This window comes from Cnephaeus nilssonii (assembly GCF_951640355.1).
Source record: "Cnephaeus nilssonii genome assembly, chromosome: 6".
Taxonomy (NCBI): Eukaryota; Metazoa; Chordata; class Mammalia; order Chiroptera; family Vespertilionidae; genus Cnephaeus; species Cnephaeus nilssonii.
In genome coordinates, this window is record NC_137077.1 from 14,222,564 (window position 1) to 14,245,814 (window position 23,251).

The 23,251-nt window shown below is 42.8% G+C and overlaps 1 protein-coding gene across 1 annotated transcript in view; it reads right to left on the bottom strand.

The window, feature by feature from the left end:
• The window catches only part of DRAM1 (DNA damage regulated autophagy modulator 1), a 39,672-nt gene extending 16,437 nt beyond the window's left edge, over positions 1 to 23,235 (bottom strand). Inside the window, exons 1-3 of the mRNA XM_079773389.1 lie at positions 22,268 to 23,235; positions 6,223 to 6,290; positions 2,426 to 2,568 (exon numbers count right to left, since the gene is read on the bottom strand). Coding sequence (XP_079629515.1) covers positions 2,426 to 2,568; positions 6,223 to 6,290; positions 22,268 to 22,398 — 342 coding nt within the window. The 5' untranslated portion in view covers positions 22,399 to 23,235. The remainder of the gene's footprint in view (positions 1 to 2,425; positions 2,569 to 6,222; positions 6,291 to 22,267) is intronic.
• Between the last annotated feature and the right edge of the window lie 16 nt (positions 23,236 to 23,251).

Consider the following 23,251-nt stretch of genomic DNA (forward strand, 5'->3'; position numbering starts at 1 on the left):
TTCTGATGCTGCAACTCTGTGAATCGTGACATGCTTTTTTCTCCCAGAGATTTCCTCCTGGTAGCAATGAGGTTACCTCTTTCCCACAGGTTCAGGACAGACTGCTTCGATGCAAGGGCCACTTGTGCCTTTCCTGCTCCTATGATCTTGGGTAAGTATTCACCTCTCTGGGCCTCCACTTCGCCATTGAGAATGAGGACAATTATACTACCTAGCTTCGAAGGTTGTCATTAGAATTGTATGAGTTAGAGCACTGAATGCTGTCATGTCACGTAGAAAATTTCCAGTACATGTTGTGAGAAACAAAATGAATACGGTCATAAAGCATAAGGAAATGTCACAGAGTCTCTCCCATGTGGGAAATGTCACGGGCAACCGTGCATTGCAGCACAGTGTCTGATTTCACCACAGAGGGACAGTAGGATAGGAAAGTGAGCTCTCTCTCTTCCCCCTCACCTCTCTCTGTCTCTCTACACCAGCTATTTTCAACTGGCGTGCCATGACAGAATTTTTAAAACATGCAATCCCTGACTATTTAGTCAGGGGCACTGACTTCTTTTCCCTTAGATTGTAAAATTTAAAAAAAAGTTAACAACCAACACAATGATAGTCATCCAATGTGAATGAATCTAAAGTATACCTATTTTTTTTTTATCAGATTGGCAAAAAGAATTTTAGTAATTAGTTTGTGTGCCATGAGATGAAAAAGGTTGAAAATCACTGCTCTACACCATAGAGACCTAGTCTTTCCTCTAATAATCAAGGAACCCTAGTACACTGCTGGTGGGAATGCAGACTGGTACAGCCACTATGGAAAACAGTGTGGAGTTCCCTCAAAAAATTAAAAATGGAACTGCCATTTGACCCAATGATAACACTTCTAGGAATATACCCTGAGAAGCCTGAAACACCAATATCAGAAAGACTATATGCACCCCTATGTTCATAGCAGCATTACCTACAGCAGCTAAGATCTGGAAACAGCCCAAGTGCCCATCAGTAGATGAGTGGATAAAAAAGCTGTAGCACATTTACTCAATGGAATACTTTGCAGCTGTAAAAGGGAAGAATTTCTTAACTGTTGAGACAGCATGGAGAGACCTGGACAGTATTATGCTGAATGAAATAAGCCAGTCAGAGAAAGACAAGTATCACATGATCTCACTCATATGTGGAATCTAATGAACAAAATAATATGACATGGAAGCATGCAATAGCATGAGGATTCTCAGAAGGAAGAGATCAACCAAAGAACTTATATGCATATATGCATAACCCATGGACATGGACAATAGTCGGGAGAAGGCCTGGGGAAGGGAAGGACGTGGAGAGGAGGGGGTCAATGGGAGAAAAAAAAAGGGACATCTGTAAACTTTCAACAATAAAGATGCATTTAAAAATAACACATTAGAAATAATCATAATAATAAAGTAAAGTAAATTAAACAAAGGAGTACCCCTGGGCTGAACAAAAGTCCTGGAATAACTTCCTTTCTGCTGTCACAGGAGACAACAGTGATGGAGAGAGTAGGACCACCCTAGTGTTAGCCTGTAAAGATGAACCCATGATGACCCCCAAGTACAGACCACTGGTTACCATACATTATCTTAACCAATCCTTGCAATAATTTTAGGGGCTGGGTACTATTATAATTAGTACTAATTTAAATACAACAAATGTTTTTAAAATATTAAACATTGTCTCTGTAGCTAAGTAGGTCCCATGTTTTCTTGAAAGAGATCTCAAAATGAACAGGAATCCACAAATTAGAAAACAAGTAGGGTGTTTTCCGAACACCTGACACCATAAGATTATATCAAGCAGACTCCTCAGTAGTCATCATGTAAGTTAACTGGCTCTAGCTGGGCTACATTTTGGCTCGGCAACTAATTAGCTAAGGAACCCTGAGCAAATTATTTCACTTCCAGGCACCTATGTCCTATTCTGGGAAAGAAAGAGATCAGGTGCCGTTGTTTGACTTTAACACGAGAGGTTCAAACTGTAAAATCAGTACACACACACAGACACACACATACTCATACACAAATGTTTTCACACACAGTGACGTCATCACAGTGGCTGAAGTCATTCTCCCAACACATCAACCACATCACTGAGAACATGGAGCAATGCAAAGCCTACAGCTTCGCTCAAAGCACTCTCTCTCTCTCTCTCTCTCTCGCTCTCGCTCTCGCTCTCGCTCTCTCTCTCACTAATGCACACATGCCCCCCATCACTCCCAAACACCAGATGGGACTGTGTTTTAAATGGTATTTGTTTCTAAAAAGCAAATTAACCCATTTTAATAAACACATCAACTAGTTGATAGCTATACTAGCACAAGCTTGACTCTTGTATTCTTGCTTCTCTCTTCCGGACACACAAACTCCATCACCCCCATAACCAAAAAAACTTCAGGTCATACCTGAAAATTGGCAACAATGCCCATTCCGATACATCCCACCAATCCCAGAACTAAGGACACCAAGTTAAAAACAGGAGTGCTGAAGTAGCTGGTCTGATTCTGCTTTTCCACTATTTTGTATCTTGTGTACATTGTGGCTGCACCTGAGAAAGAAAGGTACAGTAGTGAATTTTTTTATTTGACCGTTTTGAAGGAAAAACACAGAAACATTTCGTATTGCTTTTTTTAAAGTTTGTATTTTCACTTTCCTAATTGCAATAGTCTCCCGATACGCCCACCCCTGTCCTTCCTCACCCCATCTTGCTCTCCCCACAATTTGGTGGGGACACACACACACACACACACACACACACACACCCTCTTGGCTGTTATTCTTTTCACATAAACGCTATTGTGCACATATTGTTCTGTGACTTGCCTTTTTTCACTTAAAAATGTGCCATCCAGATTTTGCCATGTCAGTACAAATAGGTCTATCTCATCATGTTTAGGGGTCCCATCTTGGTATATAGTGAGATGCCACATTTATTTCATTCTCCTCCTAATGACAGATTTCTACATCGTTTCTGTGTATTTCTTATTCCAAGCAATGTTCAATGAACATCCTTGTCTTTAGCACACTTTCAGTGCTTCTGAAAGACAAATTCCTAGAAGTGGTATTACTGGGTCAAAAAACTGTGCCTAAAATGCCAAGAAGTATCTCAAAATTGTCCCGAGACTGTAGCGATTTATACTCCCAGAGCAAAGCTTGAAAGCAATTCTGTATGCCCGTGCCTTTTTAATGGTTGGAAATCTAATGAATGAAAAATAGCCACCTGTTGGTTTACTTTGCATTTCTCTGATTGTTAGTGAGATTGAGCAAATTTCAGTATGCCTACTGTCATTTGCATGTCTTCTTATGAAAATTGCATGTTTACAATTTTTTTGTATTTTCTCTTGAGTTGATCTATTCATTTTTTAAAATATATATATTATTTTTATTTCAGAGAAGAAGGAAGAGATAGAAACATCAATAATGAGAGAGAATCATTGATAGGCTGCCTCCTGCACACCCCCTACTGGGGCCTGAGCCCACAATCCAGGCATGTGACCTGACTGGGAATCAAACCGTGACCTCCTGGTTCATAGGTCGACACTCAACCACTGAGCCACACCAGCCGTGAGGTCTATTCATTTTTAATTTGTAGCTGCTTTTTATACATTATGTACATTAGTCTATTGTCTGCTCTAATAAATATTATAAGTTTTCTTCTGCTTCTGTGTTTGTCTTTAATTCTGTTTCTTGTATCTTTTATCACTTAGAAGTTTTCATTTTCTATCTACTCAAATATGTCAATTTGATGATTAAAGAACTAAGCACAAGCCGGTCACATAGTCGTCACTTAGTCAAGGAATGCGGAATAAATGGATAGCTATAAAAATTTTAGATCTTTATTCCCTTTAACTCAATAAATTTATCTTATAGAGAAACATATATATCCTACCTAATAATAGACAAATATGCAAATTGACCGCACCTTTGCTACGCCCAAGCCACGCCCACCAGCCAAAGCCACGCCCACCAGCCAACCAGGGCGAGTATGCAAATCACCCCAACCAAGATGGTGGTTAATTTGCATACACTGAGGGAGGAAGGAGTGAAGACTGAAGACAACTTAGAAGGAAGGGGGAGGAAAAGCAGAAAGCAAGGTGACTGCCAGAGGGAAAGCCCGGGCGGGGCAGGGCGGGGCGGAGCGGGGCAGGCAGCAGCGGCAGCGCATGCGGCCGAAGTGGCCGCTTGCAGGATTCTTCCTGCAAATGGGCTACTAGTATATATATATGCAAAGATATGTTTAAAAGGATATTAACTTTAGCATTTTAAATTCCAAAATCAGAAATAGCCTAAGTATTTAACTAAGGGGACTGACTAAACAATTTATAATACATCCATGAGTTCAAGATCATGCATGTGTTAAAAGAACAAAGTAGATATCTATGTATTGAAATAGTGTAATGGCCATATTTGTGCTGAATTTTAAAAACATGCCTGATCAGCGTGGCTCAGTGGTTGAGCATCGTCCTATGAACTAGAAGGTCACGGTTCAATTCCCAGTCAGAGCACATGCCCAGGTTACAGGCTCAATCCTGGTATGGGGCAGCTGATCAATGATTCTCTCTCATTATTGATGTTTCTATCTTTCCTTTTCCCTTCCTCTCTGAAATCAATAAAAATATATTTAAAGAAATAAAAACAGGCTAAAAGCTAATCATTTACCATAAACTTTTAAACAAAAGACATTCGTGTCAGATTCTGCCTTGCCTAAAAGCAAAAATCATATTTATCACTTTCTGGTGACAAAATAACTTGTCTTTTTAATTGGGACTCTGGGCAAGGATGGTGTAAGAGAGCACTCAAATTGATGGACTGTGTCTACCTCTTCTTGCTCACCCCCAAAACCTTGGGTGGGGAAGACCACAAATGGGTGATGGGGTGAAACTTTCTCTCTGCCAAGGATGAACACATTCCAAAGGAGCCACGTCACTAAGTAGAGTTTCCAGCACCTCTGTCCCCTCCCACCTGTGCCAGTAGAGAGGGACAGGAGTGTCCCTGGAAAACACCTGCTTGTTCCGTAGGGTGGGGGCTTCTAAAAGGACTAAGATAAAGAGCTCTCTGTGTTACATCTGCAGACCAGGATCACTCCCAGGAAGTGAGCTTTTCTGTTATTACATTAGTTACTCATGAGAGGGTTGTAGCCTATCAACTGTCCCTCAGGGGCACTTGTGGGACTGAAAAGGAAAATCATGCCTGAGTTGGAGACCAACTGCCCTGCTTCCCCTCCCCCCTCTCTCTAACAGGTGAGACAACACCTTCGTCAGTGGTTCCCAAGCTTTAGGGAGTATCCAAATCCCCTAAACTGCTGGTTCTCCCAGAGGTGCTGATTGAGTCCATCTGTGGTGTGACCCTGGAACCTGCATTTTAACCAGCACCCCAGCTGCTTTTCATGGAACCTGCCTTCAGAACATGCTCTGAGAAACATTAGTTTATATATTAGGTGTCTTTGGCTTACACAAATGTATTGTATATAAATCACAATTTTAAAAATCAAATTAAATTTAAAATTCATTTCATAATCTCATGGTAAACTGCCAGGAAAGCTGAAGAATAGTTCTATGAGGTCATAAATAACTTTGGAGTTCAAGTCATATTAGTTTTTCAAAGTAGAGCAAAATTCCAGTTGCTTGGACCAATAGAGAGGGACAGGCAAAACAGTTGTACTTTTATTTATTTTTAATGCTTTTCTTTTTTAAAATATATCTTGATTTCAGAGAGGAAGCAAGAGGGAGAGAGAGATAGAAACATCAATGATGAGAGAGAATCATTGATCCGCTGCCTCTAGCACGCCCCACACCGGAGACAGAGCCTGCAACCTGGACATGTGCCCCAACCAGGAATCAAACCGTGCCTCCTGGTTCATAGGTCGATGCTCAACCACCGAGCCACCACGGCCAGGCAAAAAGGTTGTACAGTACTTTTAAAAATGATACATATGAAGAATGAACCTGATATAAACTATGGACTTTGTGTCAATGTAGGTTCATCAAAAAATTGGTAATGGGGGAGACTGGGAGCAGGCACTATATGGGATATCTTCACCTTTGGATTAATTTTGCTGTGAGCCTAAAACTGTTCTAAAAATAAAAAGTCTGTTTTAAAATAACAATAAAAAATTATATACACACACATTGTAAATAATATATTTTCCTTCACATGAGATTGCAAATTTTTCATTTATTTATAATAATTTTTGTGTACTTACCAAGAAATGCAGAGAAGTTTATCATGAATCCAAAAATACCACTTTCTGGAGGTGTTGTTCCTGTATCACTGAGAAAGAGAAGAAATATCCAAATTATTAAAAAGGAATTCAGTTCAGACCTCTGGATAGGCATGATCTGGCAGGTTTCATGATGTGTTTCTTTAGGGTCTTTAGTCACTTTGAACTGCAAAGATTTGTCCTGATTTTGTTCTACAGTGTTTTAATTTTGGCTCTGAAAAAAATCTAAAATTCTTTTTTTTCTACCTTTTTTTTTTTAATTGTAAAAGGTAGGAACTACTTAAAGTGAATGGTGGAAGTATTTCCGAAATAATCTAGCTCGATAGACTTGATGGGTATGTGTCCATCCTTAGTGAAGAACTGAATGTAACTATTTTGGAGGGGTGGGTATGATGGGTCTAAAATCACATGTGAAATATCTACCATTGGGATATTAAATACACATAAACACATTACATTTTTTAATAATTTGATTTATGCACAAGTTGACAGTGCTGAAAAATATAAAGATGAAAAGCTGAGCAATATTATTGGTACCTATCACTACTTTATGGAAACAATAGTGTACTGAGCGTGTATAGTAATTGTGATAAATTATTTTAATAAGAACATTATCTCTACAAAACCCTTTTCAGGTGCAGTCTACCAATTCAGTAATTAAATGAGCTGGAAAGTAGTGTTTGGCAGTTGCTTTCTTTTTTCTTTTTTCTGGGTGATTTTGAGAGGACATTTATTGAAGCTAGGGACAGTGAAGCGAGAAAGGGCTGAGGATAAAAGAAGCAACAGGAGAGAGCCTAGGCGGGGCTGCTTTGGCTCTAGAAACCACTGGGAAAGAAGTGAGCCGAGGTGGGACTGCTGTCCGCTCACTGGAGAGTCAGAGAGAAGGGGGCCTTGGAGACAGGCTCCGGGGCTTAGATCGGGACAAGCTGCTGCTGCCCATTGCTCCCCTGGTTGCAAGTCCTGTGGGAACTGTTAGAGTTTAGGAGATGCACACCTGACAGGGAAGACAAACATGGGCAACAGGTTCTGTTTTCTTTTTCGTTTTATATGTTTTTATTGATTTCAGAGAGAGGAACGGAGAGGGAGAGAAAGATAGAAACATCAATGATGAGAGAGAATCATTGATCAGCTGCCTCCTGCACAAATCCTGACCAGGAATCGAACTGTGACCTCCTGGTTCATGGGTCAACACTCAACCACTGAGCCACACCAGCTGGGTAAAAGGTTCTGTTTTTCTACTGATCAATGACAAAGTTTAAATTTTTACATTGTCAATCTGCCCACGTAAAGCAACAGTTGAAAACTGATGGGAAAAGAACTCCCAACATGAAACAACTCGTACCCATCTTGAGTGTCCCCATGTTTTAAAACAACTCTGAAATTAAGGATTGAAAGACAGATCACATTGAAAAGACACACTTCCAAGTGTTTGAAGAACTCCACAAGCAGCCTGTGTGTGCGGAAAGCAGAAGCCTTTGTAAACACTCAATATTTGAAGAGTAGAGCTTGCCCTGCAGCTGGCACTCTGGTATCTCAGCCTTGCCCAAGGCCCAGCCTCACCAGGTCCCAGCCCCTCTGGAGTCCCAGCTCTGCCACCTTCCCATGGTCCCACAGGCATATGGGGAACCTGGCTGCTGCTGCTGGGCCTGAGGCTACAGCTCTCCTGGGCATCCTCCCATTGAGGAGGAAGACCCAGCCTTCTGGAACCACCACGCAGCCCAGACCCTGGACATCACCGAGAAGCTGCAGCCCACCAGATGACTGCCAAAAACCTCATCATCTTCTTGGGGGATGGGATGGGGGTGTCCACGGTGACAGCAGCTCGGATCTTAAAGGAACAGATGAACGGCAAGCTAGGACCTTGGATAACCCCTGGCCATGGATCAATTCCCACACATGGCTCCGGCCAAGACATGCAATAAGAACAAACACGTGTCAGATAGTGCAGACACTGCCACAGCCTACCTGTGTGGGGTCAAGACCAACTACAAGACCATTGGTGTGAGTGGGGCAGCCCGATAACCAGTACAACCAACACATGGTAATGAGGTCACCTCCGTGATGAACTGGGCCAAGAAAGCCGGGAAGTCATTGCGGGTGGGAGTTGGGTCGGGAGGCTTGACTTCTCTGTGAGAATGAATTTTCTAGCAAAAGTTATGCCCAAAGATAGAGCTGTCACTGCCTTCTTCTCATTACTGGTTCCTGTCCCCTCCTCGCACCCACTAAGCACCCTGTCGTGCTCAGAAGGGCATCTACCTTGGGCCACCAACAGTGAAGATGTGGGAGTGGTCACTGGTGACAAGGATCAGTGTGTCCTCACTCGTGAGCTGGCTGGCACTGTCCATGGCATCATTGAAACTGATGGTCTCATGCCTGGCCAGTGTGGCTGTCAACCTATGAACCAGAAAGTTACGGTTGATTCCAGGTCAGGGCACATGCCTGGGTTGCGGGCTCGATAACCAGTGAGGGGCGTGCAAGAGGCGGCTGATCAATGATTCTCTCTCATCATTGATGTTTTCTATCTATCTCTCCCTCTCCCTCTCTGAAATTTAAATTAAAAAAAAAAGAAGAAGAAGAAGAAGAAAGAAACTAGAAGAAACTGATGGTCTCAGTCAGTGCCAGGTAAGCTCTGCTCCCATGATGGCCATGGTCGATGAGGGCTCCCCCTCCAGGAACAGGTACAGGCCACAGGGGTTCAGGCCCAGCAGACTCAGGCTGCCTCTGTCATCTCCATCAGGGTTGGGTCCAGCTTGGGTCTCGGTGGATCTCATATTTCATATCCTCCGGCTCAAAGAGGTCCAAGAGGTGTGTTACTGAGGGGTCCTGTGACACCTGAATGAGCACCCTTCAGTTCCACACACACCCAGCACCCTGGTGCTTGGCCTGCCACTCCTGACCCAGGTTCTGTCTGTCCAGCCTGACTGTGCTGTCTGGCATCACCAGGGTATTCAAGGTCTGGGGTCCCCTTGGGAAATGTATACTTGCAGCCTCCACCCAGGATCACATCAATGTCCAGGTTGGAGATGAACTTCACGGCAATGTCCTGGCAGCCCTTCGTAAGTGCCTGGGCAGGCATGACGGCATCTGAGTACCAGTTTCGGTTAACCATAGGTGCCGGCTGGCGAAGCATGCTGCACCCTCAATGTGGCTCATGCAATATGGTTTCCAGCCCTGTCCCAGCCCCACCCACCTCTTTACTTGTCATCTTGCAAATGAGGCACTTCCTGAATATTAAAACGGGGCTAGGAACTTAGTGTTCATTTGCATGTGGCTTAGCAGCTGTTGAAGGTGTCATGTGTACACAGTAGTTTCTACGGTAAGTTGTGCCTAGGAAATTAGTTTTCTTCTATATTTCCTTTGTTTACATTTCTACAAGTTAAGTTCATCATGGAAAATTCCAAGTTATTTGTTTAACATCCTTCTCCAAACTAATTTATGGTGTTAAGCCAGTGCATAATCACTTGATGGGGGCAATGGAATGAAAACAATACAAAGAAAACATGTCTGACACTATAAGCCTGGTCAAATGCTGTTCTTTTAATCATTGGACACATGGGATCAATTACTCCAAAGCTTGAGTCATGGTTTATTAGGGGAGACTGAAATGACAAGATGCAAAATTATCTGCATGCCCAGACTGAGGTATTTTGCTTGGAAGATTAGTCAGGCCCATTGCTTGGTAGATTAATCAGGACTTAGAACCTAAAAACACTTAATAAACCACTAGAAAAGGAGACCATTGCTTCCTTTATCTTCACAGTAAGTAAATTATTTAAAAGGAGTATGATAATAAAAGGCATTACATTTTATTAAATACTTCCTATTATTAGGACTAACTTTTTGGCAGCTTCACTTGGAGATGATTATTCTAGAATGGGAGGCACCCTAAAGCCATACCAACTATTTTTAAATGTAAAAAGAATGTCCTACTCATCAATGCAAACCATTCACTCTTTCCTCACACTGCCCACATGCGATTTTCCTTCTAGCAATCTGAGTTTCCTCTGGGTTCACTCATACAACATTTTGTAAAAATTGTTAAGCACTACCTAAGTGTTGGGAACTGTGCCAGTTGATGGAGCTACAAAGATGAAAAGATAATTTACTATCTTCAAGAAACATAATATCTAACAAAAAATTCAAGCGCTCGTGGATCCAACACATAGTTACTGATTGCTTTCTATATTAGCAGGCAATTTTGTAGGCATGAAGAATAAAATTGTAAATGAAACAGAAAAAAAAGCTGCTCTTCCATGGAACTTAAACTCTTGGGGGCGGGGGGCAGGTAATAAAAATAGTCTCAGAGTGAGGAATAGTGTGAAGAAAAGAAAAGCTGGATAAGAAGACCGAGGGTGATGGGTGAGTCATCTACTAAGACTGGGTATTCTGGGAAGGGTACTTGAATAGAGGTCTGAATGAAGAGGACTATTGGGCCAGGAAAATTAAAAGCAAAGAGAGCAGCAAAGTCTAAGGTCTTCAGGTGGCAACATGTTAGAGGAACTGCAAGGAAGTGGTTGTGGCTGGAGGGAAGTGAGCAAGGACGCATATGTGCAAATGGGGGTCACAGACAGCCGCCGTGGGTCGTGGTCATGGTAAGGATTCTGAATGCTATTCTCAGCATGCTGGGCAGCTGTTGAGGGCTGAGAGCAGAGAAGTGATTACAAAGTTGATGTTTTTAAAGGATGTAATGAAAAGACCATAGAGAGGCAAGTGTACGAGTAGAGCAGGGAGACCATTAGGGAGTGCCATCATGTTGCCTGATGGGGATGGGGTAACCTGACTGAATGATAAATGAGCAAGCTTGAGGCACCACTCTTTATTTTACTTTTTTGCCTCTGAACAGCCATTATGAACTGTTTATCATATCTCCTTAAAGTTTACTAGAGGCCCGATGCACGAAATTCATGCAAGAGTAGGCCTTCCTTTCCCCGGCTGCTGGCACTGGCTTCCCTCTGGCACCCTGGACCCGGGCTTCCCTCGCAGCCCCAGCTTCATCCAAAACCATGGTCGGCAAACTGTGGCTCGCGAGCCACATGCGGCTCTTTGGCCCTTTGAGTGTGGCTCTTCCACAAAATACCACGGCCTGGGCGAGTCTATTTTGAAGAAGTGGCGTTAGAAGAAGTTTAAGTTTAAAAAATTTGGCTCTCAAGAGAAATTTCAATCGTTGTACTGTTGCTATTTGGCTCTGTTGACTAATGAGTTTGCCGACCACTGATCTAGAAGAATGTCTGGTCTAATTAGCATATTACACTTTTATTATTATAGCTATTACACACAAATCCTAGCACAGAGTCATATATATATACTAAAAGCCCAGCACAGGAATTCGTGAGGCCCCGCCCACCCACCCCGCCTCACCCTGCTCACAGCCTCACCCACCTGCACGTGCCCCGCCCACCAGCCCGCCCCCTGCCATACTCACAGCCCTGCCCACCCGCGCCTGCTTCAATCCCTGCCTGCACCCGTGCACTCAGCCTCCTGGTGACCAGTCTTTGGTCATTCCACCATGGCGGCATCATGACCATGGGGTTTTTATGATAGAGATATGGAAGATGGTGCATAAATATATTTCACTGGATTTGAGTAAGAATTTGTAAAGAGATAGTGGCTGGGTTCAGGGTGGTGATGAAGAGGAAGGTGGTAATTCGTGAAGTTTTTTGAGGGAAGTCTCTAGAAACCCATCCTACTTGGACTACAGCTGCTAATAGTAAAAAAAGAAAAAACAATTAACACTTCCTCAGTGCTTACACTCAGCCAGGCACATCTCACCTAGCCTTTACAACATTATAAGGAAAGTACTTATTATTATAGAAGAGTAACTCGCTCAAGGTCACACCGATACTTTTAGTTAATGGGGAAGCCAGGCCATGCATCGAGAGCTGTCTGCTTTCAATGGACTCAACTTAGGAACTCTTCTCTGCCATGCCCTATTCCATTTCTTTTTATAATGTTCATATTTCCACGAGTTTACAGCGTTATATATTTACAACCAGCTTGGCATCAGCTCTTCCTTCTGGAGCCATTACTAAGTTGTCCTCATGTGCAATAACTCTACGATGTATGTTCTTGATGGAGCGAAATGCAATTACTGTCAGGTTAAAAGGACTATTAAGTGAACACTTTTTTTTAAGTTAAATTTGAGGCATTATATTTAAATTTGTCAGCTCGAATCAGTCAAGACTTTTGAAGCAATACCCTAATGTCTTTTTAAAAGTCATAATAACAGAAGAAAAAATGTTCACAATTCTACTTAATGTAGTGAGGGGGAACTGAAATGTAATCAATGACAATGGAAAATTAAAAAAGTGAACAGAGGATAAATTTACTGTTGGCTTGTTTAGAAGCCAAACGCTGCATCCATCACCTCCATTAATTTTCAAGCTGTAGAAGTTTGGGATCTTCAATTTTGTTATTATACTTTTCTTTTTAAAAAAAAAAAAATATATATATATATATATATATATATATATATATATATATATATATACATTTTTCTTGATTTCAGAGAGAGGAAGAGAGAGGGAAAGAGAGAGAAACTCAATGATGACAGAGAATCATTGATCGGCTGCCTCCTGCATGCCTCCTACTGGGGATCGAGCCCAAAACCTGGGCATGTGCCCTGACTGGAAATAGAACTGTGACCTCCCGGTTCATAGGTCAACACTCAACCACTGAGCCATGCTGGCCAGGCTATACTTTTCTTAGAATTAAATAATTTGGGTCATGTTTTCTTTAAGAAAATAATAAACTATAAATTATCATTTAAGAATGATACTTTCCTTAGCTAAGTGTTTTAAATGGCAGGCCTGCCTTTTTGTCCTCATGACATTGTGGCTTAGAAACACTAGGGGATAATCATCGCTGCACTGTATGGCATTAACATCAATTCAGAATACATGGCTCTCTGTACACAAACCTCATTCTCTGGGTGTTTATTATCCGGACCCCTTGCTACGGTTGAACAGGAAAGCAAAGGTCACTGTTGCCTGAAATTCATTGTAGTTAGTAATCAAAAAGTTGGTTTAAGCAGGAAGTCATCCCTCGAGGGGTCCCAGATTGGAGAGGGTGCAGGCTGGGCTAAGGGACACCCTCCTCCCCCCGTGCACGAATTTCGTGCACTGGGCCTCTAGTTTGTTGATGTAGGCCAAGACTGTTTCATGAGTATAAATCCAATGTATGTGTTGCTGATATATATACCACACCTACTCCCAATCATCTCATTTTGTTTGGGTTTCTTTAAAGTGAAGAAAAATCTTAAGACATTTTTGAAGCAATTTGAGTGCAAAATCCTTTCCGTGTTTTTATTTATTTATTTATTTTTTATTGATTTCAGAGAGAAAGGGAGAGGGAGAGAGATAGAAATATCAATGATGAGAGAGAATCATTGATCGGCTTCCTCCTGTACACTCACTAACTAGGGATCTTGAGCCCGCAATCCACGCATGAGCCCTGACCGGGAATTAACCGTGACCTCCTGACCTCCTGGTTCATAGGTCAACACTCAACCACTGAGCAACACCGGCCGGGTTTAGTGTTGTTGTTTTCACAGGTTTTATAAATCCTTACATTTGTCATAAACACTACTGAGCAAACTACAGTCTCTTTTGGATCTTTCCAAACACTACTGAGCAAACTACAGTCTCTTTTGGATCTTTCCAAAACACTCAACCGAGTTTCCTTAGAAACTGCAATTCTCTTTTTGCATTTACAGACCAACCATTCATTTATATTGAGTTAAAGCACACCATTACAATAAAAAAACACATCTGGCATAAACACGTTTGGGAACAAACACAGCTGGCGTTTGGTAAGGGTACAAAGAAACAGGTGAAAGAAGCAAGCAAGCAGCTCAGAGTGGCCATCACTGGGCGCGGTTTTCAGGGTCCACTGGCTTTAGTCAGTGTGTTTCTCAGAGAATGAGGTTATCAGCTAAACCAGCAAATTCATTAAGTTGAGTTTGGTCAAGAAAGTTTCTGTTATGTGCACAAATACACCGATCACTTATAAAACTTAGCCCTCAACCAAATATCCCTTCCTACTTAACACTAGCAACCTATCCAGACCAATGTGGACTTGTCTCTTGATAATACTAATAGCAATTGCTATTATGTCCTTCGACCAGGGTGTTAATGAGTTCTAAGTGGGTTCATGTGCTAACTCATGAGGGAGGTGCTATTCTTAAACCATAGGGAAGCAGAAAGAAGTAACTTGTCCAAAGTCCCATAGATGGGGCACATGATAGACTTGTATTCTAACCAAAGCTGTCTGCTCTAAATAGCTCCTTGGTCCAACACACTGTATTATTCCCTCTCAGTATGATTATCAAATGTTGTGAATATTTACTAGGCGAGCCAGTTTTCTGCCACCAATCACTGAGCAGGGCTTGTGGTCATGAGGAGGAACAATGAAAGTGACCAAAGACCACACTCAATCCAGCAAACAGCACTTGACAAAAAGTGAGACTAGGCTACTCAAAAGCAACCAGAATGCAGAAGTGGCAAAACTTTAGAAGTCAAGGGACTCAGAATATTCTGGAAGCATGAGACACAGCCAAAGTAGAGGATATAAAAGAGAGTGGCTTATCATCTGGAGGAGTTGATAAATAAATAGTCTGAATGATTACAAAGTTGCTAACCTTGTGAAATATGGAGAATTTCATGAAGTCAGTAGAAATGGGGTCGAAGAAGAGAGAGAAACACAACCAAAGTTAATCAACAGTGAATGCTGGCAGAATCAGTTAACAATTGAAGAGAAGCTGACAAGGTTAATAAAATGGGTATAAATAAAACTGGCCCTTCTGTTGTAAGTGATCTTAGGGTTCAGTCGATATTTACTAAGCATCCCCTATGTTTCTAGCACTGTCGTAAATGCTGGGGAGGCAGCAGTGAAGAGACCCTGTATCTCTTTTCCTGTATCTCTCTTTTTTTTTTAAAACTTCACCCTACTTTTTATTTTATCAGATTGTAAGGAGAAATTTTTCAGAAAATGAACAATAAAAACCTCCATTCATGGGGCTTCCCATTTCAATACAAATACATTCTTCCAGTTTTAAGAAACATTTAATTCAAATATACTTCCTTCTCTGTCATTTAAACAAATTTTTCTACAGAAAACTGGTTTCCCCATATTTCAGTAACAGGATTTGACAACATAATATTTATATGTATATAGAGACCCTATATCTCTACCCTCCTGGAACTTTTGTGTGAGAGACAGACAATAAACAAGATCAATATCCTTATACAAAGAGTAAGAATTATCATTGGGAAAATAAAAGTCAAAACACTTCTGCAGAAATGACCCTCTTCCTATCCCCCTTCAAAAAACAAATGTGAAATCAAGGACTTTGTATCATGCAATCATAAGACAGTATTTGGAAAATCATGTACTCCTCCCTTAAAAATCAGCACCTGAATTATTTTCAGATTTTTGTTCATTTTAAGAATTTTGCATTTTCATTTTTTTATTCATTATAAGAAGCGTTCATTATAATGAATTTTGTACATTATAAGAATTAGCACACTGTGATTATAAGCTACATTTTGTTAACTAAGTGAAGGGCTCAACCTCTTTTACTTTGTTTACTGTATCATTTTGTTCCCCCTTTTAAGTGGCTTAATTTTAGATGACCCAGTTTTCTGCCATCAGTCACTGACCAGTGTTTGTGGTCATGAGGAAGAACAATGGGAGTGACCAAAGACCACATGTGGTACAGCCAACAGCACCTGACAAAAAGGGAGAGCAGGCTAAAAAAGGATGCAGAATTGGCAAAACCAAGGGCCACAGAACATTCTGGAAGCATGAGACACAAGCCAAAGAAGTTGTAAAAGAAAGTAGCTTATAAGCTAAGCGGAGTTGATAAGTAACTAGTGATCCAACGATAACCTAAGGGGGATTTGGTCACAGAGGAAATATAAGAAACTGTAACAAATTAACCTTGATGGTGCTCAAGAATGTGGGTGTAACCTTGTAAAAATCTAAACTAATCCTTCCACGTTGACCTTTGTTTGCCCTTGGTTTTGACATCCTTGCATTAATGGCCTCATAATCCAGAAATATCACACTGTACTATTGCAACTTGTTAAATTTAGTAGATGTTTGAATCCCATATTTCTATTTTAATTTTCTGACCAGAAACCCATCCATTTGGCTAAAAAATAACTACATACAAAAAGGTGTTCCACGTTTATAAGACGTTACCTTTGAGATAAACTGGGTAAAAGATATGTAAGATCTTTATTACTTTATATAGCTGCATGTAAATCAACAATTATTGCAAAGTAAAAAGGTTAATTTTTTAAAAAGAAGAAAGGTCTTATTTACACCTTATTTCTTATACGCTAAGGTTTTCTTGACCATGACCTAGTCTGCCCATCATACACAGATAAACCATTTCATTAGTTTCTTTATGTAAGCAAATATAAATGTGTATTACCCCCGCCCTTTACCCCTCAAGCCCCACCACCTCCACTAATTGGTAGCATATTTTGTTTTGCATCTTGCTTTTCTATGTAACAATGTATCAGAGATTTTTCTATATCAATGTATTAATTTAAAGAGTATTCTATATAGAGAGTTTTTCTTGAAATCTTCTTTGGATAAAGTATATTTATTTAGCCAGTCCTCTACTCATGGTTATTTGTATGGTTTCCAACCTTTTGTTATTAAAAGCAATGCTATGAGTAATGCTATTTTTGTCATTTTGATAAATAATGCCAACGTACCTCTCTAGAGATTTAATCAATTTACATTCCCACCTGCAAAGTGTGAGAGCCTGTTTCCCCAGCGTCTCACCAATAGAGTGTGTCACACATTTGGGTTTCTGCCAATCTAGTAGATGAAAAATTGTATCAGTGAGTTTTAATTTGAATTTTTATTTGATTCATGAGATTGAGCATCTTTCTACATGTCTACGACCTATTTGTCCATTTATCCAACATACTGAAGAATAGCAATGTAATAAGACAATATATGATAAGGAAACTCAGTTTGAATGTCATACTGGATAGGGGTCCTCCCAGGGTTCTGGCTCTTAATTAAAATGCAATTGCTTGCCCAGCTGGCATGGTTGAGTATCGACCTATAAACCAGGAGGTCACTGTTCAACTCCCAGTCAGGACACATGACCCAGTTGATAGTTCAATCCCCAGTGTGGGACTTGCAGGAGGCAGCCAATCAATTATTCTCTCTCATCATGAATGCTGCTATCTCTCTCTCCCTCTCCCTTCCTCTTTGAAATCAATAAAAATATATTTGTTTAAAAATGCAATGGGTCTTACTCAAAGTGTTCAACATTGTTTTAAAAATAATCAGACATCCAATTGGCTGAACAAAGTGTTTAACATTGTTAAGAAGAAAATCAGAACATCCATTGGTCATCACGTGAAAGGACTATCTTAAATACAGCTAGTGCCCGACTTATGATGGTTCTATTTGTGATTTTTTAAACATATATATATATATATATATATATATATATATATATATATATATATTTTATTTTTTTTTTTACTTTACCATGATGTGAAAGCAATAGTCATTCAACAGGAAACGTACTTCAAATTTTAAATTTTTACCTTTTCCAGGCTAGCAACATTCAGTAGGATACTCTGGTAATGCTGGACAGCAGCGGTGGGCCCCAACTCCCCATCAGGCACAGGATCTTGAGGGTAAACAACCAACACTCTGCAGTGTACCATGTGGCCAGCATTCTTTGTTTTAGTTCAATGCTTCAAACATTCTCCAGGCCCAGTGTGCTTTCAGTGGTGTTAACGGTCAATGGAGAGTTCCCATACAACCATTGTTTGTCACTTTCAGTACAGTATTCAATAAATTTCATGAGCTAGTCAACATTTTATATGGTTTTGCCCAATTACAAGTTAATGTATGTGTTCTGAGCATATTTATGGTAGGCTAGACTAAGCTGTTGTGTTCAGCAGGTTAGGTGTACTAAATGCATTTCCAACTTAAGATATTTTGGACCAAAAAAAGGGGGAATTCTATGGAAAGTAATCTCACAAGCTGATCTGATCATAAATTCCTAAATAAGCAGGTCGTGGTGGGCAGTCATGCCTCAGGCATAGAACTCCTTTAATAAAAGGTTTTAATCCAGCCCTGTCCATTGCACATCTAGGTGAACACACCAATGAAATACCAGAAGCAATGCATCTTGAAGGGGGCATCAACCCTCAAGAGAGCACATTATCTTATTAACTGTCCAATCTCTGAGTTACTTCCTTCCACCTCCATATAATCTTCCTAAATCCCTTAATTTCAAATGCATAAAAGAAACTGCAAAACTGTTATTCTCAGGAGCAGTGAGATCTTGCTCCCCGCACATGTCATCAGTTTGGCTCAAATAAACTCATTAAAATTCTCTAAAACACAAGAAAAACAATAAAAAATTTTAAGATAAAAATTAAAAAAAGAGAAAAGTCTCTACAGGTTTGAACGTTTTTTATGTTGATATTTTTCAACTTAAGATAGGTTATCAGGACATAACCCCACAATCAAGGACTATCTGCATCCCAACCACCAATGACCTACCTGATCAAGCCTCCCCTAAAGCTATCTGTCCTGCCCTAGAGGAAGAATAACAATATCCATAGTGGGTGTCTGAGAAATATTAATTCAACTAAAATCGAGAGCCTTCATGAATCTTACTAGTGGCCCAGTGCACAAATTCATGCACATTGAAAGGAAATTAATTAGAAGAAATATTTTAATAACGCTATTCACCCTTTCTCTATAATAGAAATGTCAACCAAATTCACGATAGACAATGACAAATTGAAACACATGCATGCGATTGGCACCAGTAAGAGCTTTATATCTATCACGCAAGCACGAGTCAACTTAGCCTTTTATATATATAGAATAAACTTGCTTAATTAGACCTGCTTTCTGATTTAGCTAAACTTTTTTCCAGTCCAGTGAAACACCCCAACTTCTCTTTCAGGTAATTGTCAGCAACACAGCAGTAAATATCAACACAAAGCAGATTATTACTGTAGATCACGCAGGGAGAAAAAAGGGTAAAATATTTACCTGCAGCAGTGTTTGACTACATTCTGCACAGTGAGAAAACCTGAAGTTATTTTTAAGGTCCACAATTTCTTACTTCTTTTCAGTTAGGTCGTTTCTAGGCTTTCTAAATCTCCGTTTTCCAGCTAATGAAAAGATAATAGGATTCCACTGAGTCTCCTATCTACCTACTCCAGGACTTCTATGAGGATCAAATGAGATGAGGGATGGGAAAACACTTCACAGACATTTGGTTAAAGTGTAAAATGTTTCCACCTGGCTATACAGCAAGTTGTGTTCCTGGGCTGAAGAAACTGCAAGGAGGCTAGTCGCTAGGGAGAGGAAGCCGGGCGTTGCTATGTGACATCATTACCCGGCGCTCACAGCCATCATTTCTGGGCAGGGCTGGGCTGTGGACCGAATTTTGTACCAGGGGGTCTTGGCAGCGTCGGCTGCGATTTGGTGGGCTGTCGCTCCGGGGTGGTGGCGGGGCCTGTGTCCCACTTTGGCGAAGCCAAATGTTGCTTTGTGGGCGCCAGGTCTGCAATGCCATTTCTCTGTAAATGGCCAGTGCGTATCACGGCAGCTCCTGCATTGAGCATCTGCCCCCTGGTGGTCAGTGCGCATCATAGCTACCGGTCAGACAGACACTTAGCATATTAGCCTTTTATATATATAGATAGATATAGATATAGATATAGATATAGATATAGGTATATAGATATATAGATATAGATACTCCAGAGGGAAGACAGGTGACCAACATAATAAGTAAATCACCTAGTTTGTTAGAAGGTGATAGGTGCTATGGTGAATAATATGTCTAGATACGGGGAGGCCTGGCACATTTAAGACACAGGAAGGAAGCCAGTGCGGTTGGAGGAAATGAAGGGAGTGGGGGTAAGGAAGAGTAAGAGGTATTGACAGCAGAGATGAATCATAGAAGACAAAGCTGAACATTTCTGGACAAAACTGATCATTCAGGCATGCCCAATCAGGCCCTGATGTCTAGTTCTTACCTACATCTTGCCCTTTCCTCAATGACTTGATTTTCTAGGAGGCAGAGAGCTCAGACAACCAAAAGCCCCAGGCACATGTGGGCAAACAATCCACATGTTTGCTGTGTGTGTGTAGGCTGATGATTCCTGGCAACAACGGAACAATCTCATGCCTTTTTCTCCAGTCATTCTGCTTTTCCTAAAGGCTTCTTTTCCTTATTAAATGTACAACCTCTTTCCTGGCACGTCTGTGATTTGAGCATCTCACAAGTGGTTAGTCTTGTCAGCTCATTCCCCCATTTCTGAACGTCTTCCATTTCAAGTTCACCTTGTGGTGGTATTAATCACAACTATTTCAGACATGTCTACAAAGACTCAAACCCTGCCTCTGGCTGCCTGGCCAATGTGTATCTGTCCCTGACCTTCAGGTCCGGGACACACACAGCACTGCAGGGAGGAGAGCATTTGAGATCTTGCTCCTGAGCATGTCTTCAGTTTGGCTCAAATAATTCCTATTAAAAAATTTTAAAACGCACACACACTCAAACCATTGCAATGAGAAAAGCTTTTAACACGGGTCTAAGAAGATCTATCCTGCTTCAGAATCAAGAGGAATTAAGACAGTCCGGCACGCGGCTCAGTGGTTGAGTGGCAACCTATGAACCAGGTCACAATTTGATTCCCGGGTTGCGGCTGGATCCCCAGTGTGGGGCGTGCAGGAGGCAGCTGATCAATGATTCTCTCTCATCACTGATGTTCTCTCTCTCACCCTACCTCTCTCTGAAATCAATAAACTTTTTTCTTTTTTAAGGAGCAAGACAATGGCACTTGGGACTGAGATGAGCCATAAGACACCAAGCCCAGGTTTCTTCAGGGGCACAAGGCAGGATGGGAAAGTTTGCTTAATGCATGGAGCCTCTTTCTGTATGGGAAACACCCGCCTCCCCTCCAATGACTGCAGATTTGCCCTATCTCCTTAATGCTCTCTTCCTTGCATCTCTAAACCCTAGTCTCCTCTTGCCTCACCTTCATTTCCCCTTCCTCACCCACAAAGAATATATTACAGAATATTGCGCACGAGGCAGAGGGCTGCAGGAGGGAAAGCCCCTATAATCTGTATCATCTCTACAAACTTCGGTGTCACCAACTTTATTATCCCCTCACCGGCCAATACAGACCCAGAGAAGCCACACCTCTAGGACAGAGATGAATCGTTCTAATAAAGACTGCTGTGGACAAGACACGGAGTTGGGAGTCACAGGAAGAGAATCGGGACCTGTGTCCTGGGCAATGAAGAAGTGACCTTAAAAAGGTGGGGCCCAAAACTCAAGAAAAATGTAACAGCATAATGACAACACAGGAGATGTCACAAGTTGTTGACAGCCTGAGGGCTCTGACTCTGGGGGCACAGAACCCAGGGGAGGGGTGGGTGGGTGTCTCGGCCAGCTCCATCCAGGAGAGCTTAAGCCAACTCCCAAAGACGTGGAGTGTTGCTTTGGGCGCGGGACGCAATTTGGGTGTGAATTCTGCTTCCACCAATTTCCTAGCTGTGACATCAGGGTCACACGGATGGTATTTCCACATCTGCTTAAACTTAAGTTTCCTTTCTTGAAAACATGAACCAGACATCCACTTCACGAGGATGCTGGGAAGCAGAAGTGAAATCTGCGAGCGGTTTTAGCTCACACCTGGATCTCCAACTTGCACTCTCAATACATGGCATCCATCGTTGCCCAAAAAAAAAAAAAAAAAAAAAAAAAGCGTCTTCCTGAGATTTCTGTCCCATCCCCAGTCTGAAAGTTCTGTGTGTCTATCCGGAACCCCTCCCGATGCTCAGCTGCGCGCCCCCTGCCTCTGCACATCTGCCAGGGGGCAGCCTCTCCTCTCCCCGTAGTCAGACCCCATTCATTAGGTGCGGGAAGACGCCCCGCTGGGTCCGGGTCCCAGCCTCTGCAGCAGTGGCACCCCGCGGCGCCTCTGCCGGGTCCACCCTCCGCCCATCCTACCTGATGTAGGGGAGGAAGGGGTTGACGTGCCCGGAGAGCACAGCGACCACGTAGGAGATGATGAAGGCGGCGGATGACCAGGTCACCAGGAGGAAGGGGACGAAGGCCATTCCCCTGAGGAAGCGCGGCATCGCGCCGCCGGGGGTGCGCTGCGCTCAGCCGGGCCGGGCGTCGGGCTGCTCCGGGGGCGGGGGCGCCACGTGCCAGCCGTCCAGGCGGCGGCCACCTTGCGGTCGGTGCGGACGGCCGCGGGCGGCGCGATGGGAGACTCCGCGACGGGGAGGCGAGCCAGGCCGGAGCGAAGGGACGCGCGGGGAGCGGAGGCGGCTGCGGGCGGCCGAGCGGCGGGCCGGGGTGGGTGGGGCGCGAGTGGCCCGGGCCTGTTGCGAAGCGAGTGAAGTCACAAAGTGGCGGCCCCGCCGAACTGGAAGCGCGCGGACCTCCCCGCCGACGCCACTCCGGGGACGCGGCTCCTTTCGCTTTTGGTTCGGAGGCGGCGGGGTCGGCGCAGGCGGGCGGGCGGGCGGGCGGGCTGCGCGGGGGACGCGGGCGGAAATGTCCGGCTCTCTGCTCCGCGGTTGCACAACTCCGGAGAAACTGATCTCCTCCCGCCCCCTCCTTCCCTCGGGGTTTCCGGGGTACCAGGCTTGGGACACCTGGGCTTCCCCTCCCAGGTGCCTCGCCCGCGCCGCTGGGGAGAGGGGAGCCCCCGCGCTGGCACCCACCCCATCCCGCCGCGCTGTTGCTCCAGCTCCTGCTCCTGCTCCTGCTCCTGCCGCTGGGTCCAGGCTAAGGGCTGGGTGAGGGCTTGGCCAGGCCACGGGGCTCGGAAGTGACACCCACCTGGATGGTGTCCCCATGAAAACCTAGGGTGTGGGGCAGGTAGGAGTAGGGTGCGGCTGGTTCTGTTTTAAACCTGCGCAGGCTTTGGACTACTGGTTTCCTAAAAATGACATTTCCCTTTCTCCTCTCACTGACCAGGGT